Source organism: Mercurialis annua, linkage group LG6, assembly GCF_937616625.2.
Source record: "Mercurialis annua linkage group LG6, ddMerAnnu1.2, whole genome shotgun sequence".
Taxonomy (NCBI): Eukaryota; Viridiplantae; Streptophyta; class Magnoliopsida; order Malpighiales; family Euphorbiaceae; genus Mercurialis; species Mercurialis annua.
The window spans coordinates 894,696-912,538 of NC_065575.1; the positions used below are offsets into that span (position 1 = coordinate 894,696).

At 32.1% G+C, this 17,843-nt stretch overlaps 1 protein-coding gene and 1 long non-coding RNA gene across 3 annotated transcripts; both read left to right on the forward strand.

Annotated features, from left to right (window-relative positions):
• Nucleotides 1–10,811: 10,811 nt before the first annotated feature.
• On the forward strand, nucleotides 10,812–12,783 carry LOC126686240 (uncharacterized). Its single transcript, XM_050380285.1, has 3 exons — nucleotides 10,812–11,132; nucleotides 11,856–11,996; nucleotides 12,402–12,783. The coding sequence occupies exons 1-3, from the start codon at nucleotides 10,857–10,859 to the stop codon at nucleotides 12,501–12,503; spliced, it is 519 nt and encodes a 172-aa protein (XP_050236242.1). The 5' UTR covers nucleotides 10,812–10,856; the 3' UTR covers nucleotides 12,504–12,783.
• Nucleotides 12,784–12,885: 102 nt separating this feature from the next.
• LOC126686377 (uncharacterized) lies at nucleotides 12,886–16,085 on the forward strand. 2 transcript variants are annotated; one of them, XR_008790919.1, is made up of 6 exons: nucleotides 12,886–13,282; nucleotides 13,393–13,463; nucleotides 13,553–13,643; nucleotides 13,816–14,226; nucleotides 14,863–15,351; nucleotides 15,863–16,085. It is a non-coding gene; the product is annotated as an uncharacterized LOC126686377 (long non-coding RNA). The 2 variants fall into 2 exon arrangements; XR_008790920.1 differs by lacking the exon at nucleotides 13,393–13,463.
• The last annotated feature ends 1,758 nt before the right edge of the window (nucleotides 16,086–17,843 follow it).

Genomic DNA, 17,843 nt, shown 5'->3' on the forward strand with positions numbered 1-17,843 from the left:
CTAATCCTACGAGTGCCGCTCGAACTGGAGGCCCCCGTAACGCGGGTCATCTCCTGCATATCACGCTGTGAAAAGATACAATAAACCGTCAGTGATATTATTAATGAATACGAATAAAATGTAAGTATTTTCATTTAAAAAAATACGTACACTAGTGCCGGCCTCTGCACCTTGAAGTGTAATCCATCTCTGGCATCGACGTCTATACTAGTCCATGTACTGTGAATGGTAGTGGGGTGGGTATTGAAGTTGTCGGCCCTGAACCACAAATGCATTTATGTTATTCCAAAACTGCACCCAATAGTCTAGATAATCTGCGAAGCTGGTGGAGTCCCGGTAGCGGACATTGTGTATGGCCTCATCCTGCAAGGGGAACAATAGAATAGGCTGAATTAGCCCGAACTGTTGAAGCACCCGGTTCGGCTGGTGCTATTCGCGAATGTTAAGTAGGACTCGTGCACGCCAGAGATGTGCCCTATCAATGTACTATCGAGGGATGGAGCTAAGAATATTGTCTGAATATGGCTGCCACCGGATCTGGACAAAAAATTAATTACATTGTCATACTATGGTTAATTATATAAAGTTAAACTGAAATTACTACAAAACTTAAATCCTCGTTTCGCAGCCCATTAAAAATTAACCTGACGTCCTGGATGTAGTGCTTGGGGCCCGACGATCCTAGGGCCGCCCCACTTGTTAATCCAAAAAATAATAAAATATATTGATTAATGAATTATAGTACAAGTGAAGATGATATTTTACTAGTAAATACGTACCTGTCACCCAAAGGTAGATCCACTCTAATATCGGGGGTCAGCAATCGGGAACGAAGTGGCTTCAGTCACTCGAATGCCCATAGCTTTAGAATCCTCGACCTTCAATGTTACGTCGGCGCTTGTACACCCGCGTAGAAATGCACATCTCATGGTAAGTGTGCCAAAACTGCCGATCCCCAGCTAATAGTCCGTAAACCCTGTAAATCCACTAGAAGGGGTAAAATCCTCAAACCCAAATGGCCACTATTCAGGTCTGCGAAGCACAGTGTCTGCAGAGCAGCCCATAGGTAGGCCCTAACTGCCCAATCAACATGCTCAGACGTGGCATGCGCCGGAAACTGTCTAAAATCACCGAACTCCCTATACAACCACCCAGCCCCAACCCAAGATGAACCCTCTGAGCAAGAGATCTCTAACAGTCTCCCCAACAGTTAAACACCCCTATCCTGCCAGTCGTCCCACATGTCTCTGATCACTGCCGTCCCATCAATGGGGAGTTTAGTCAGGATCGCTATGTCCTACAAGGTGATAGTGCACTCCCCATCTGGAAACATGAATGTATGCGTCTCCGGCCTCCACCTCTCCGCTAAGGCAGTAACAATGGACATGTTGACCCGATACTGTCGCATCCCGATGAAACCAGAAAGGCCCGTCCGGAGGACTCCGGACTGGAGGCGTGAATCTATCGCATTAAATAAGGGTAAACCTGGACTAGAACGCGAGCCGAGGACATTGATGTTATCCTGAAAGCAAAATTATATACCAAGTCAGAGTTTCAGTGAACAAATTAACAAATTAATGTGGAAATAATAATATAGCATTGCTTACAGGGTGATCCCAAATATGCGACGATATGTGCAGGCTGGTAGTAGTCGCCGGGGGCAGCCATCGCTGCAAAAAAAATCATGAGTGAAATTTAATAATAAAAAATACACAAAATATGAAACAATTAATATTTTTGATAATATAAACATTTGACAAAAGGGATCCTCATATTAAACAATCTTATTAAGGGAAAATAATGACATTACATGAAGGAAAAAAAGGACATTACATGAAGGGAAAATAATGACATTACATGACAGATTAACAAGTCAGGCATCTCTAATCCTATTAGTGCAAGTTCTGGCATTATGACCTCTATTACCACATTTACTACAAAAATTTGGGGTTTGATACTCTTTGTAAGTTTGATCCATTTCATTTCTAAACCGTTGATTGACTAATCGTCCCTTCTTTCTAGCCCAGCCAGGGTTTGGCACAAAAGGGACGTCACTGGGTTTGGCACAAAATTTGGATTGCATTTTGGTTTCGAAAGTGCAACCCGATGTAGTCATGAGGGTTCAGATTCTCCTTTGCACACACCGCCATAGCATGAGAGCAAGGCACCTTCAGTTGTTAAAACTTTACCACACGTGCATTTCTTTTTATAGAGGTTTATTGTATGTACATTTCCTCCGACTTGATGCGTGCTGTTCTTCTAAGTCACCACTTCATACGTCATCGTGGTAATGTCATACGGCTTCGCGACATGGGTGCGGGCCTTGTCTCCTGCTTTTCGCAATAATTGGATGCAGATTAGCGTGTACTCAATGTTGTTGTCGATCAATGACTTATAAAATGTCCAACACGTAATGAATTTTTTGACAAGCTTATGGAAAATAGCTTCAATCATTGCGGTGATAGGAAGCCCTCTAATATTCTTGAGCGTCGCATTAACAGACTCGGCATAATTTGTTGTCATCGCATTGTGTCGTTGTCCGTTGACGTCAAACACCCTTGACCACTGATTTTTCATCAATACTTCCTTATTAGTCAAAATATTTATACCGATCAGGTGATTTGATCTTCATAATTTTCATATACCGTGTGAATTTCTTCTCTTGGTAAGCCCAACCTGTACATCAGTTTTACCAAAATTTTATTAAAAACTTCAATTTGTCCATAATATCGAAATATACGATTAGTCATTATTGAATAGCAATGATTGTACCTATTTTTTCTGCCAGCTTTTTCAAATCCTTACCTCTTAAGTGAGTATTGAAATTACTCGCTAGATGCCTTATGCAGAATATGTGAGAAACACCCACCCACTCAGGATGCTTCAAAACATCTATTATTCCAGCAGCGCGATCCTAAATAACTGCCACTTTTCTTTGCTTGATAACCTGCTACCAGAGATGAGTCAAAAAAAAATCATAGCTTGCAGTGCTCTTGGATTCGACAAGTGCAAAGGCAAGTGGCATTATATAACTGTTTCCATCTATTGACGACGCAATCAGCAGGGTCATTGTGTATTTCCCGTACAAATGATTCCCATCGACGAATAGAACAAGCTTTAAAAAAGGGAATCCAGCTATCATCGGGAAGAAGGTCCAAAACATTCTACGAAATATCCCCACTTGGTTTTAGTTTGTGTACATTGGATCGCTTGTTTAATAGAAACTGGATATAATTATAGTCGGCACTTAATTGTATTGCTCTGGATAAAATTACATAATGGCAGTGATTAAAAACATACTTTCTGCATGCCAGAATAATCTGGGATTTATGACTTTCATATTGGCCATGAAGCTACAAACCTGGGCGAAAGAGTCATTCCAATTCCCGTAAACACTGCAGATTGCCTTCTCCTTAGCTAACCAAGTTCTTTTATAGGTAGGCATTACAGAATAAGCTTCCCAGATGCCAGCCAGGAGCGTCTTGATGAGTATGTCACGCTGCTCCAACACTTGGCCCATGATAAATTCTACGATTCGACTGGCCCTAAAATTTCGATGGTCGCGACCTGTCACAAAATGATCGCACGTGTGTGGCCTGCTATATTTTTTTTTCAGGGTCCACGTATGGGTTGCTTGTAGCAAAGTAGCCCCCAACCACAATCTGCAACTTTCATTGTGTCGGAAAACCAACACGATTGTCTTCTGGGTAGTCCGATGAAACTTGTGCTCCTTCCTCATGGCCATTGAATAAGCGGTCTCACAGGTCTGCACAACGTCGCGGTTCGTGCAGGTCATCCCAATTTGAAACTCCATTCCAGGCTGCTAGGTAACATTCGGGCTCTCACCCTCATTCAAGTTAACTTGAAAGTCGTCGACATCTACACGGCGAACGTGTTCGGGGAGCTGCGACTGGTACTGTGTCTGTTCTCCCAAATTGGACACTTCTAACCCGACGTCGATGTCCCTTGTATCATCTTCGTCGCTCCCGTAAAAGTGTTATTCGTCGTCTTCATCACTGCTCCTTACTGACTCACTATCTCACTCTCACTCGCTCGAATCGCTTAACTCCAACTGATCCAGCAAAATTTCGGTTCTAGCCAAAATTCGGTACTCCACGTAAAACTCTATAATACGTAGATTCAGGCATCTCACAGTTTCGGTTAGTATTTCAAATACGTGGTCATTGTTCTCCACTAAAAAGAGTACGTATGAATCTACTTCACCCCTTACAAATCTAGGCATTCTGAATGAAATTTGTGTAATCTCTACTTCTGAGTTAGTAGAATTCGGTTCAGTTAAACTGCCCTTCTACAAATGCTAACCAATTCTTCATAATTCATTCGTTCATTAAGTGGCATCTCTATTCGACAACTACCGTGATATTCTACTCCACGGGTGGGGGGGGGGGGGGGGGGGTTAGGATTTGCCCATCGTACCATATCATGAACGATAGATTGAGTATCGACATTACTACAAGTTTCGTTAAAAAAAAATTAAAATCTCTATTTTTATTATTTGTCCACAAATTATAGCAATTTCATATGCATAGCATTTTTAACGATATTTTACTAATAATAAATAATTATAACAATTATGAATTTCTAGCATTTTACTAAAAACATATAATTAACTTCAATTTTAACAATTACTATTATTTAACATTATTTTAAACAATAATAAATACTAAAAAAATCTAACATTCCGCTAAACTTTAATCATACCTAACATTTTACCGACAATAAATAATGAGTTAATAATTTTAATAATTACAATTCTCTAACATTTTTTAAAATTTAAATAAAATACAAAATTCTATAACATTCCCCTAAATTTGACTAATCCCTAACATTTTACTAAAGTGCAATTAATTTTATAATTATACTAAATTCTTTAAATTATAACATTTTTCTAAATTATACTAGGTTTTAGCATTTTATTAACAATTTTTATTTAATATCAATTTTAACAATTATAATTCCGAGTTCATTATTCTAAATTATAATAAATTTTAAAATATTTAACATTCTGTTAAACTTTAATAATACCTACCATTTTACCAACACTAAAAAATAAATCAACAATTTTAACAATTAGGGTTTTCTAACATTTTTTAATATTTTCTTATATTTGACTAATCCCTAGAATTTTACAGTTACACTAAATTCTTTATATTATAATTTTTTTTAATTTAAACTAATTTTTAACATTTAACTAACAATTTATATTGAAAATTAAAGTAAATAAAATATTCACTCACCTCTTGTAGTCCTCAGGAAAATAGTACGCTGTCCACTTCCAAAATTTCAACGCCTTAATCTGAAATTACAAAATCGCAAATCTAAACCGAAAAAAATCTAATTTTTTTTTTAGAATTTAATACGGGGGGTGTTTTTTTTTATGAAAGAGGAAGATGGAGGGAAGGAGTGGGTTTGGGTATGCAGAACCCCCCACCCCCGTCCTCCTCCTCCTCTTATATACAGAGGTGTTCACAATTCATAATCGTGGACACCATAAGGGCCTTTAATGATTTCTAGCAGGGAATCACTGATTCCCACATAAGAATCAAATTAAATCCCCTTAATTGTAATTAAGGAAGTCTGCAATTATGAATTGCAGATTCATGGGTGAATCTGCAATTCATAATTGCAGATTGACGAGAGAGATACCAAATGGGAATAAGTTATTTATAGAGAAATTATTTGGACAAAAACCCGTAAATCTAATCCATTAATTAAGATTAGTTTACAGTCGACCCTCTGATAATTAATATACATGGTGGACTAAAATTTTATTAATTATTAGAATTATTAATTTATTGAATACTTTATAAGACGTAATATTCAAATTGGTTTCCTAAAATTTTATTAGTTATTAGAATTATTAATTTATTGAGTATTAATTATTAGAGGGTCTACTCTAAAAATTTATTTTATTAAAAATAAACTAATTTTAACTAATTAAATTTTTGGAACATGAGTTCAATAAAAAATTACTCCCAATCTTAGTGTATCTTTTGACACATGAGTTCAATAAAAAAATACTCTCAATCTTAGTGTATCTTTTGGCACAATAATGACATCGAAGTCTTCAAATGAGTACATATAACATCTACACGAAAAATATGTTTTTCTTGCTTTTAGTTTACGTTACACTTTTATTTTAGAGAATTTTAGTTCCTTTTAATTATATTCTGATTTTGTAAAATTGTCAATTTTGTTCAAATTTGCCCATTTCACTTTCAATTATATCCACAAGTATTAAATTGACATCTTTTTCATTCAAAAAAAGTTACATTATTTTCAATTTTCCGAGTGAAAAATATTCAAATAAATAAATTGTAAGGATATTTTTGTAATTTTTCAAATAAAAAAGAGTCTAATTTACAAAATTGAATACAATTAAAAGTTAAATGTGGAAGTTTGGACAAAATTAACAATTTTGAAAGGTAAAGATATAAATGAAAAAAGGTTAAAATGTGGTGTTTTTAAGATATTTTAAATATTTTATAGTATATTTTCTCATTGTCTTATTTTTTCGTTGTTTATAACAATTTTAAAAGGTAAAGATATAAATGAAAAAAGGTTGAAATGTGTTTTTTTTAAAGATTTTATTTATTTATTACTGTATATTATATTTTCTCGTTGTTATCTTTTGCCGTTGTTTATCAAGTTTTATTTGAGTTTGATTGAGTTTTAACTTTCGTTTGAATTTATTATCTCGGTATTCCTTAATTAAATTTTGGAGTGCTATAATTATGCTTTTGCATTATTCAGAGATGACTAAAGATGGTATTGTTTTGTATATTTTTAAACTGTAAAAGTATTTGGCAGTTCATCAAATTATTGAACAACATCGTCAATAATAATAAAAAACAAATGTACGACAATAAAAACAATCTACATTTACGTGTCCGAACCACATGTTAACAACAAAGAAAGCACATACGTGGAGCAGAAGCGGTGTGAAAAATATTCACAAACTAGTACGCAACTCTCGCTTCGCTTCAGAAATTGAATATATTTTTTCAATAAAAGACTAACAAATAATAATCCAATAAAATAGTATTTTACTAATTAAGTATTATGTAATAGTAAATTATATAAAAAAATCATATATAAATACTAAGCGCAACGTATTAATTATCATCTCTTAGTTTAATTTTGTCTTTTAGATTCATACGTTTTCATTCAAAAATATCTTTATTTTATCATTTTTTTTAAAAACATTTACTATAAAATCTACACTTAAATCAGTGTTATACCAATTTTGATGACATCATACCAATATTTTCATATATGAAAAGAGTTTGCAAAGTGATTAGGAATTTATCAAAATCACTAACAAAACGGATTTTTCCAATGTATAAAAAAAATTCCAACGATTTTTGCTACTATAACCTTCCTAACCACGATTTTTTATTTACTTTTTTCGAGATAGTTCCCCTTGAACTCTCTAACCAATAACACTTATTCACACTGAAAATAGTTTATGGTAAAAAAAGGTACAAACCCTTAAGAAAACTGTAATTTAAATATATATTTTACTATAGACTATAGACTATTTAATGTCAAGTTCAATATAATTTCGAATAAATAATACAATGATTCAAAGACTAATAAAAACCACTAACTTTTACACTTTCTATACCATTTTGCAAATTTTAGTAGATATCAAATATTTTTAAATAAATAAATAAACAAATTAAAAAACGCAAGTAAATAACTAAGAACAAAGGGTCAACGCACCCCCTAAATTTGTGACAGAGGATCATTTAACCCAATTTTAACTTATTTGAGCAACTAACCCCAAGACTCTTCATTCTTGGGTCAAATAACCCCATAATTGTATTTTTAAAACGCGTAAAATACAAATCGGAGATGAATAATGCGAAATAGAAATTAAAATATTTTCTAATTGTTCCGATAAAATTATTCTAAATTTATTTTTTGCAATAAAAAAATAAATTATAGGGTTATCTGACCAAAAAATGAAAAGTTTTGGGGTTAGTTGCTCAAACAAATTAAAACTGGATTAAATGACCCTGTGTCACAAGTTCAGGGGGCGCGTTGACCCTTTGTTTAAATAACTAATGTCTAACTTCAATTTAATCTCGAAAAAAGAGCCGCACTAAATTCTCACATTATTTTTGAAGATAAAGGAGAACTAAACACTTTTGTTTTCCAGCAAGGGGCAATAAAATTCTATTCACCACAACGGACAAAACATGGATATAAAGGGAATCATAATTGTTTAAAATTGCGGCTGTGATAGCTATTTTCCAACTGAGGGTAATGCAATTTAGGCTCAACAAAACAGACAAATAGGGATACTATAGTAAACACACATAACATATTTTTCAACTTTCCCTAAAGGACATATGAGTAACCAGATATTTCATCCAAATAACAAAAATTATAGGGACAATTAAGGAAGTTTTGGAATTTTGGTTCAGTTTTATACTATAGATATATAGATATTAGGCTTCAAACTAAAAACATTACAAATTAAAATTGTAAATCACTTTTAACCTATATTTTAATGTAATTTTATAATTTATAATTAAATTATTTTTTATCATGTATATTGTATTGAGATATTACATAATAATAATAATTCGTATGCAATTGAATTTAATAGTTGTTATTTTTTTATTTATCTAACTTGATATATATTTAATCAAATGAATAAATAGAGATTGGATGATTATTTAACAACGTATTTTAAAAACAATGTATTTAATAATGTGACTAACGATGTAATTATGTAATATTCTAGATATGAAAATTCATCTCGAATAAAAATACAAATTTATTTTTTATTTTAAATATTATTAATTAACTATACATAGACTGTAATTTTATAGTTTAAAATTTTAATATATGTATCTATATATATGGACCCCACCATACAAATTTTTTGGATCCGCCACTGGACCAGCTAAATAAAAAGTTAAAAATACAGAGACCAGATAAATAAAAATATTAAATTACATGGACTAATATCTTAAAAATACTAAAACTTTGCTTTTGAAGTTAATTGTAGTCAAATCTTTCAAAATTCCGTCTAATTTGTTTTTGGAATTTGTGTGTCTGTTATAACCAATTTTAAAAATAATTTTTTTTTAGTAAATTTAGGTTCTTTAAGTGGCTGTCACGTTGATAAAAAATTTGATTAATTTCAAAATTAGTTATAATTGACACAAACCTAAAATACAGGCTAAAATAGATGATTTTAAAAGATTTGGTTAGAATTAACTTCAAACTTAAAGGGTTAGTATTTTTTAGATTTTAGCAAATAAATTGCATAGGGTTTTAATGAAATTTTCAGATTGGGATAAATTTTCAAATGTTAACATTTTAAATAGATTTACAAAATGGATAGAAATTTGATTTTTTAGCACCATTAAACAAATATATAATTGCAACTAAATGAATAAAAAATTTACATTCAAAGTCAAAAATTGTGAAAAGGAAATAGGAAACTGATTATAGTATCGGTACTTGATGATAATTGATCTCATATTTTTATATTAAATTACTAATATTTATTTATATTTTTCCCTTTCATATTTAATATTAAAAATAAATTATATTAACGACCAATACTGCTAATCAAAGCATCTCATATATTGGAATTATAGAGAAAAAATAACTAGGAATTTATTTTAAAAAATCATCAAATAAAATATTAGTAAATACACATTGATATGTTAAATTACGAGTTTCACACATAAAACTATATAACTTTTTTTCCCGTGACGAGGGAGCCTCCGACAAAGCCCAATCACCTAGGTAAATCCTTCAAGAGGCTAGTCTCGACATCCCATCATCCGTACCTTCCACTTAAGGCTTTTTAATAACTCATTCACAAATACTTTCAATAAATCTCATTTTGTGGAATATAGAATTCAGACGTGTGATGTTCTTTGGGCTTTTTTCAAAAATATCTCATTTTTTGAAAGTTTTGTAAAAATACTCCTTTTTGATAGTTTATTAGTAGATTATTGATAACTCATTGGTAAATTAGAGGTAAAAGAGGTATTTTTGTAAAAGTTTTAAAAAATGAGGTATAGAAGGTATTTTTTCGCTCTTTTTAGTCCATATTTAGGACCAATTGAGCCACCCGTGATTAAAGAAACTCCAAAGCGCTGGTGAGTTAGTAAAGCGTTCTTTTGTCTTAAGTGAGGTCGCGAATTCGAACTGTACTCATATGTAGCCGTTTAAATTTGGGACTAGAGTTTTGCCTCCTGCAAGAGATCTACCTGCCTTGAGTGGAAATTAGTCTGAACGTGGAAGAGTTAAATGTACCGTTTTATAGTTGGAATCTGTTCATAACATCTCATAGTCAAACAAAAGAAAAAAATTATTTATAAATTGTTTATGGTTCACATTTATGAATGATAATAAAGTATACACCAAGGGATAACACTACAATAATCTATATATTAATTGTAAAATAAATCAATAAATATGCATTAATAGATCAAATATAGCAATACTACTAATTATAACATTATAAATAAAAAGTGAACCAATATAGTTCTATATTTACTAGACTATTTGATTAGTAATTAGTTATTAAAATAATGGAATTTCATATATACGATCTCATTAATGTATCCAACTACTGGATGATGAATAATGGATTAGGATAAACTAAAAATATAATAAAATCTAAAGCCGTCTACCTTTCATTAATCTTCATTTTCATTAAATTATATTTTGATGATCTTGATCAATAAAATATTCGGCTCTTTCGTAATTGAAAGAGTCAAAAATATTGCCTTATAAATACTGCCTCATATTCCTATTCTTTCATCAAACATCTCAATTAAGCTTTTTCTTCCACAATCATCATGGCTTCATCTTTCTCTTCCGCAATGCTTATCATTGTTTCCTTTTCTGTTTTCGTGCTCGCCGCAAATGCAATGCGAGATATGCCCAACGCCACTTATGTGCCCGAAAAAGTGTCGTCGACGATGTACACAAAGATCGGCGAAACTTTTTATCAAAGAGTGGCAACTCTAAGGCGTATTTTGGTTAAATCTAAATGGAAAGGTGAATGTTTTACAGACTCCAGTGGTTGGTTCTCAACTGGTACTGATCGGTCCATCTTCTGGGTTTATGTTTCGGTAAAAACATCAACTATTCATTAGTTTCATTCTTTATTTTCAGTTTTACACATATTCAGTTTTTGTTTTATTATGGTAACCGTTTGAATAATTGGATGGATTATGAGTGCTTTACAATTCGTCAATACAATTCTAATATGTAATCTAATGTTGATAATGGTTATAGCAAAAAATATCATGTAGTTTAACATGTTTTGTAGATATAATACATATTTTAAAATTTGGTAAATTCAGTTACCAAGTTTTATTTTTAGAAAATCAAAATATCGACCTATTTTTTGTGAATAAAATGCTGCCATAACTATCAAAATATTGTATATTCTGGTGCCCACTTCACTGTTTTTTTAATAGAACCGATTTTGGCAAAACATAAAAATAGGTGACTGATTTTGTCAACTTAAATTCATATTGTATATGTAATTCACGTTAAAGTTTAATTATAATTTAATTTACATTTGACCCTTTTTCGTAATTATAAGTTATTCTCAATCTTTGATGATGTTAATATCTGAATTAATGATTTAAGCTAGAAAAGGTAGTTCTCACATGGGCATGAGCATTTACATTTAACCCCTTAAATTATTTTTGAGGAATATATAAGTCCCTCAACTTCAAGTATGTCTGACCCAGCCCTTACAATAAGAAAAGGTTGTGTTTTTTTGCCTCTTTTTTAGATGTTCTTTTATTAATTATGACTATAAAAAAATGTTGTATTTTGTGCAGGGTAAGAGTGCAAAAAGCATTGGATGTACGGATTCTTATGCGTATTTTGTAGGAGGTGACCAAGTACAATCTGCCACTGTCTTTACCTCTCTGAAGACATCTGAGAAAACGTTCTTAACCAACCAAACACTACTAAACGAAGTAAGTTTTCACTTTCAATCAGTGTTTTAAAAATAAAAAATTGGACAAATTTTGGAGAAAAATCAAATTATTTAGGTGATCGAATTGGAAACTTAAATGATTTAACATCCAAGCACTCACATAAGTTCAATAAGTTGGTCCGATTGAGTTTAATTTTATATTTTACAAGCTAGCTTTTTTTTTTTTAGTTTAATTTCATAAATTCCAATTCAGTCGAGCAAAACCGATGAAACCTCGATACAATATTTGTTGATTCATTTATTTAGATCCTAACTGATTTTTAGTTCACGATCGAACGGTTTAATGGGGTGATCCTTTCAAATTTATCAGTAATTGCTTCATTTATTTTTTGGTTTACTAGTTTACATGTGGAGTTGAATATAATCACATTTCTAATGACATCAGATATATAAATCTGGGATTCAAATTTTCATGAAAAAAACAACGGTCACTAGCGACGAGGAAAGCGGACAAGACGGTATCAAACAAGTGGTGGAGACATATTGAAAATGTATCGATAAGGGTCGGGTTTCGAGTTTTAAGTTCAACTAAGCATTGTGTGTAAAAATAAAAGACATTGTACTGCTGAAATTATATCAGCTCTTTATTTTGGGTCAGTGTTTCTGTTTTTTTAAAGTTATGGTCATTTGCCGGAATAAAATAAAAGTCCTATTTGTTAGTTTACTTTAAACATGGGGACTTTTTAGTAATTATGTGTTATTCGTCACCTTTGGCGATGATGTAATTTTAATGATTGAAGCTAGTGAAAAATGGTTCTTTCTTGTTATTATTACGAGCAGAAACGCAATGCATGTAGAGGATATCTATATACTATCTTATAAAAGAGAACCCAAAAACACTGTACAATGAACAGTGTTTTTGGGTTAAATTTCCAACTCTGTCCCTTGATATTTAGCATAACTGCCTCCGTACCCTTTCCTTCAATTTTCTTTTTCTAATGAAATTAGGTTTAGCGGTGGTCTTCTCTTTATCGCCGCCTCTCTCTACCTACGCCTCTTCTTGCAATTCATTCTCCGTCGACTTTGAAGAAGATATTTATGCTTCATCAAATCACAGATCCGTCAAGGAAGAAGACAACACAGATGGATGTTGAAAGCGATCACAGTGGTTTCTCTAACTTTAGTTCTGACTCAAACATCAGCGGCAGGCGTCGAACATGTCTTTACCGATCACGTCTCAGTTTGATCCTCTTCTGTTTTCCTCGACGTGTTTGCTGTCGACCTCTCTTTTTTATCTCCCTACCTCTCTCTTTAATACCTAATCATGTATGTCTTTTAGTTTGTCTTTTACTTTTTTGTTTTTCATGAATCAGTGATGATAGAAGTACTGCTCTCAATATCTCAGACTCTATTTTAATTATCTTTTAATCTTTCAGGCTGGAATACAGTAAAATATGATTTACGACGCCACTACTATTGAGAAAGCTGATCTTCTACTGTTTAGCAGGTCATATTAGCTTCCTCCTTTGTATTTTTTTGAAGAATACCTTTTTTTATTGTGGAAAGTGCACATAAATTAATTTATAATGTTTGTAGGCAATTGATCCAATAACATGCAAATGTCTGTACAAAATGCTCAATCGAGATGTATTTCATGAATAAATGGCACACTTCTACTGCGAAAGAGGTAATTATAAACTGATTTGGCTATTTATATACAATTTTGAGCTCAATTTGTTTAGTTTTTTTCTTTTGGTATTGAAGTCAAATTGTATTTGATTTGCGCAGCATTTTTATAACATTTTTATATAGTGGACGATTACGAGAGATGATAAACTGAAAATTTGCTATTTTTTCAGAATCTAATGATTGTGCTAGATGATAAACTGAGGCAATCAAGTGAGTTTCTTCATTATTGATGTAATGCAATGAATATATGGTTCATTTATAGTTCAATAAAAGAATTTTGATGCATTTTAGCGTTGGTTATATGAAAATCGAATGAGCAGCTACGGAGCAGATATGTGAATATACTTTGCATTGGCATTGATGGAAAAATTTGAATGGGCTCAAGGTTATAGAAAACATTTTTGTTTGCTTTATATGGATTATAAGAATGGTCTTGCCCGACACCCAAAATCTTTAGCATATTGTTAATTACGTTGTCCTTCATCGGAATTTTAAGAGCTTTTTTTTATAATGTAAATTGACAGTATCATTGGTTACTTTGAATCTTTCGCAGGTTGCCGGTGCGATGTCAACAAAAATTGGTAAGTTGTGCAATCTGTTAAGCTCCTCATGCCATATGTCTAAAAGTTTGTCTTTGAGTTCTTGCCTTAATCATTATATTTCATGTGTTTTGTGGCCTGTTATTCAGAGATTATATTTTTGGTTTTTCCCTCTTCATGTTTGGTTGTATTGTGTATATTTAATATTTAATGCTTGTGCGAGGTATGCGTGGCTAGCATCGTTGGCATGCAATTTTTTTTGTAATGTGAATAATTGATTAATTTTTCCAAAAACAACAAGAAGAAAGTTATATTTTTGATGTGCATGGACATTTGCATTGCTCTATGCGACTAATCTCAGTGTAATGATCTTGGAATGCATCAACTTGATGATGTGGATGAGCTCTTTTTAAAACAATGATGCTAGCCACGCATATGGAACAAAAATCAAAAGTTTATTTTTAAAAATATTTGCAGCTTCTTTATTAGTTTACCCTTTTTGCTCCCCTCATCAATTACATTTAATTTAAGGCACGTCCTGGCATTTGTCCAATGTCACTCGCACATATTCAATCTTAACTTAGATAGAACATATGCTTTCAATCCTTTCAGTTCTTGTGCTAAAATTCATGTTCAATTGCTTTTAAATTTATTTTTCTGTCAATTTCTTGATTGCAGAGAAGGATTACCTTTGCCTATATGGATTTTTCAATGAATAGTAGTATCAATCTGGCTGCTGAAGAGGTGCCTCCGGAACTTCCAGAGCCTTATTTGAGTATTAATTTTGCTAGAGATGGAATGCAAAAAAAGGATTATTGGTTGCAGTTCATAGTGATGCATGGTTGCTTGCCGTGTCCTTTTATTTTGAGGCTAGATTTGGATTTGACTAACCTGATAGGTAATTCATTTTCTCATTCGACAACTTATTTGTGTGCTACTATGCATCTGTTGAATTTTTAGTCCCTTCGGATTTTTACTATCAATAGGCATGGAGACTTTGTCATTGTTAATTTTCAGCTTTTATATGTTGTCAATGTGGAAGGATAATGATTCTGAATAAGCAAATTCATTATCAGTTTTAACAAATATCACCAGGCTGTTAATTATGAGTTTTATGTTGGCTTGCGCCTCAATATGATATTTGAAGGGAAAGACTCATGAAAGAAGGTACCTCGATTTTTTATTTTCTGATTATGTTGCCTTTTGTGTTTCTGAATTGATCATTTTTTCTGCATAAACTCATTGACTAGCAATCTATAAACCTGTTGCTGCTATCTATTTTCTTGAGCATGTGTACTAATAAATATATCCGAGGTAGCTAATTTTGGAATTGGTTTTGAATATAAAAGGTTCCCCATTCAATTTCCGGCTTTACAATTTTTATGAATATCTGCAAAACTCATACGTTATATGATGTATAAGTATCTATCGCATGAAGCTCTCCAACAAATTAAGTTGGTCTCTTGGGAGTTCTTCCTAGCGCTGTATGCTTAAATTAATGTACACCTACGAATTTGGGTTTACTTTATGGAGTTCTTTAATTTATGAATAATAGGCACAAACTGAAAAGGTTCTTGAGGAAAATAGTTATAACAAATTTTATTTGAGCCAGATCGTTAATAATATTTTGATGCGGCATTACTTATGATGTTTGTTTCATGTTCTTTCCATGTTTCAGAAACAAATATGCCCTTAAAAGTCTGCCAAGGCATGCAACCTGGATTCGCTCAAGTGATTTTGTTGAAGCTTTGCCTGAACTGAACTCTTTTGATTCTTAATCTGATAAGCAACAGATGTCTTAATATTATCTTCCCAATTGACCTGGATTTGACATGTTGAGATTGATTGTTTTCCAGGAGAAAGTACTAATTAGTAGTATAATAATTTTAAGCTTTTACTTATATTTTATTCCATAAGCTGTGTAAGATAATACCAATTTTGTATTTAAATGTTAATTATGGATTATTACTTAATCTTTTATTACGCATTTATTATTAGATATTTGTAAATTGTGTATTATCTTTTTTAGTTGTTATACTTTAAATTTAGAAACAGTTATCCCGAAGCAACGCGAGGGTTTCGTACTAGTATAATATATTTATAAACTCATAAATATATTATGAGCATATACCTTATTCAGAAGGAGCTTTGTGCTGATATTAAGAGATTATTTAGCTCGTTCTAGACAACATAATTATATCGAAATTCAATTGAAAAGACATGATAGACGGTGTGCTCGATCCCTTTCAAAGGGGGAATTTTGGTGAAGAAAACTCCACGCATTTAACATAACTTTGCTTGCAAAGCAAGATTAGAGGTTTATTTATTACAAAGCTATGCTTATGAGAGTGCCCATAACCTAATAACTAGAACTAGTTAATAGGTGGTTGAACTTTCACACTTATAAAAGCAATGTGAGATTATCTTTAACACTCCCCATCAAGTGCAACCGGGACTAGACATCCGGCTGTCTCTTGAAATTGACCACCTCTGAAACTGAAATTTTTGATTTTAACACGCAGCGGCAACACCGGACCAAGCCGCTGGGACTGAACATCCAGACGGACAACCGGAAAATTAAAAACCCGGGTCAGACCCACTGAAATTTTTAATTTAATACGCAGCGGCAACACCGGACCGGGCCGCTGGTACTGAACATCCAGACAGACAACCGGCAAATTATGGACTCGGCGCTCTGATACCATATTAGAGTTTGTAAATGGCAGAAAAATCAAATTAGCTGAAAATAAACAATCTAGGCTTGTTTATATAGGTTACAAGAGAATCCAAAGCTAATTGCCAAACACACTTGGCATCATACTATTGCTTAATCACAAACTAACACACTATCTGTGTGACATTACAATCTACCCAATCAACATGAGCCAAGTCAGTTACCTTAGGAAGCAAGTAACCTCTGAAGCTGAAGAAAATTCTTTCTTCTGATAACATCTGCTGATAGAGTTGTGATAACAGGAACTGGGATTTAGACTTACTCTCTCACTTATTCAATCAGAGTGATGCATTAGAAATCAATTGCATTTCAATCATTAAAGGAAAATTGATTGATAAAACTAAGTTGGAAATGAAAAAAGCCAGGGTCACATTTTGTTAGAAACGGTTACAAGCAGTTGATGCATCATTAAACAAAAGAATAAATTATTCAGAGGCTCCTCATATATGTTATAATTTACACTTTCATCCTTCTTGTTTAAAAATCAAACGATGTGGTTCTCTACTTTTGTTTCCGTCTACATTTTAGTCATTGCGTTCATTTCTAGTTAGTCAACTGAGTTAAGAAAAATAAATTTAGAAAAAATAAATTTAAATTTAGTCCTTAAATTTATATTTTTAATGTCTAAATAAAAATCATATTATTATGAGATATAGTGAGTTAACAATTTCAATTTAATTTTTAATATTTATTAATGTTTTAATTTTTTTGAAAAATAATAATTTCTTTTAGTATAATTTCTTAGTTTTAAAACCCAAATGAAGCAAAAAAAAAAGTAAAATAATAAAAGTATTAAAAATTTGAAGTAAAAGAAGTAAAAAATTTAGTATATTAGATTTCATAAATTCATGTTCGTATTTGAGTTAAAAATAAATTTAAGGAATAAATTTAAATTTATGTTTTTTAAAGTTTTTTGACTCAATTA

What these genes read in the sequence shown, in the direction of transcription:
- LOC126686240 (XM_050380285.1), top strand. Translation starts at nt 10,857, where the DNA reads ATGGCTTCATCTTTCTCTTCCGCAATGCTTATCATTGTTTCCTTTTCT. An exon ending in TCTTCTGGGTTTATGTTTCG is followed by an intron (nt 11,133 to 11,855) that starts GTAAAAACATCA and finishes TATTTTGTGCAG; the next exon opens with GGTAAGAGTGCAAAAAGCAT. An exon ending in ACCAAACACTACTAAACGAA is followed by an intron (nt 11,997 to 12,401) that starts GTAAGTTTTCAC and finishes TAATGACATCAG; the next exon opens with ATATATAAATCTGGGATTCA.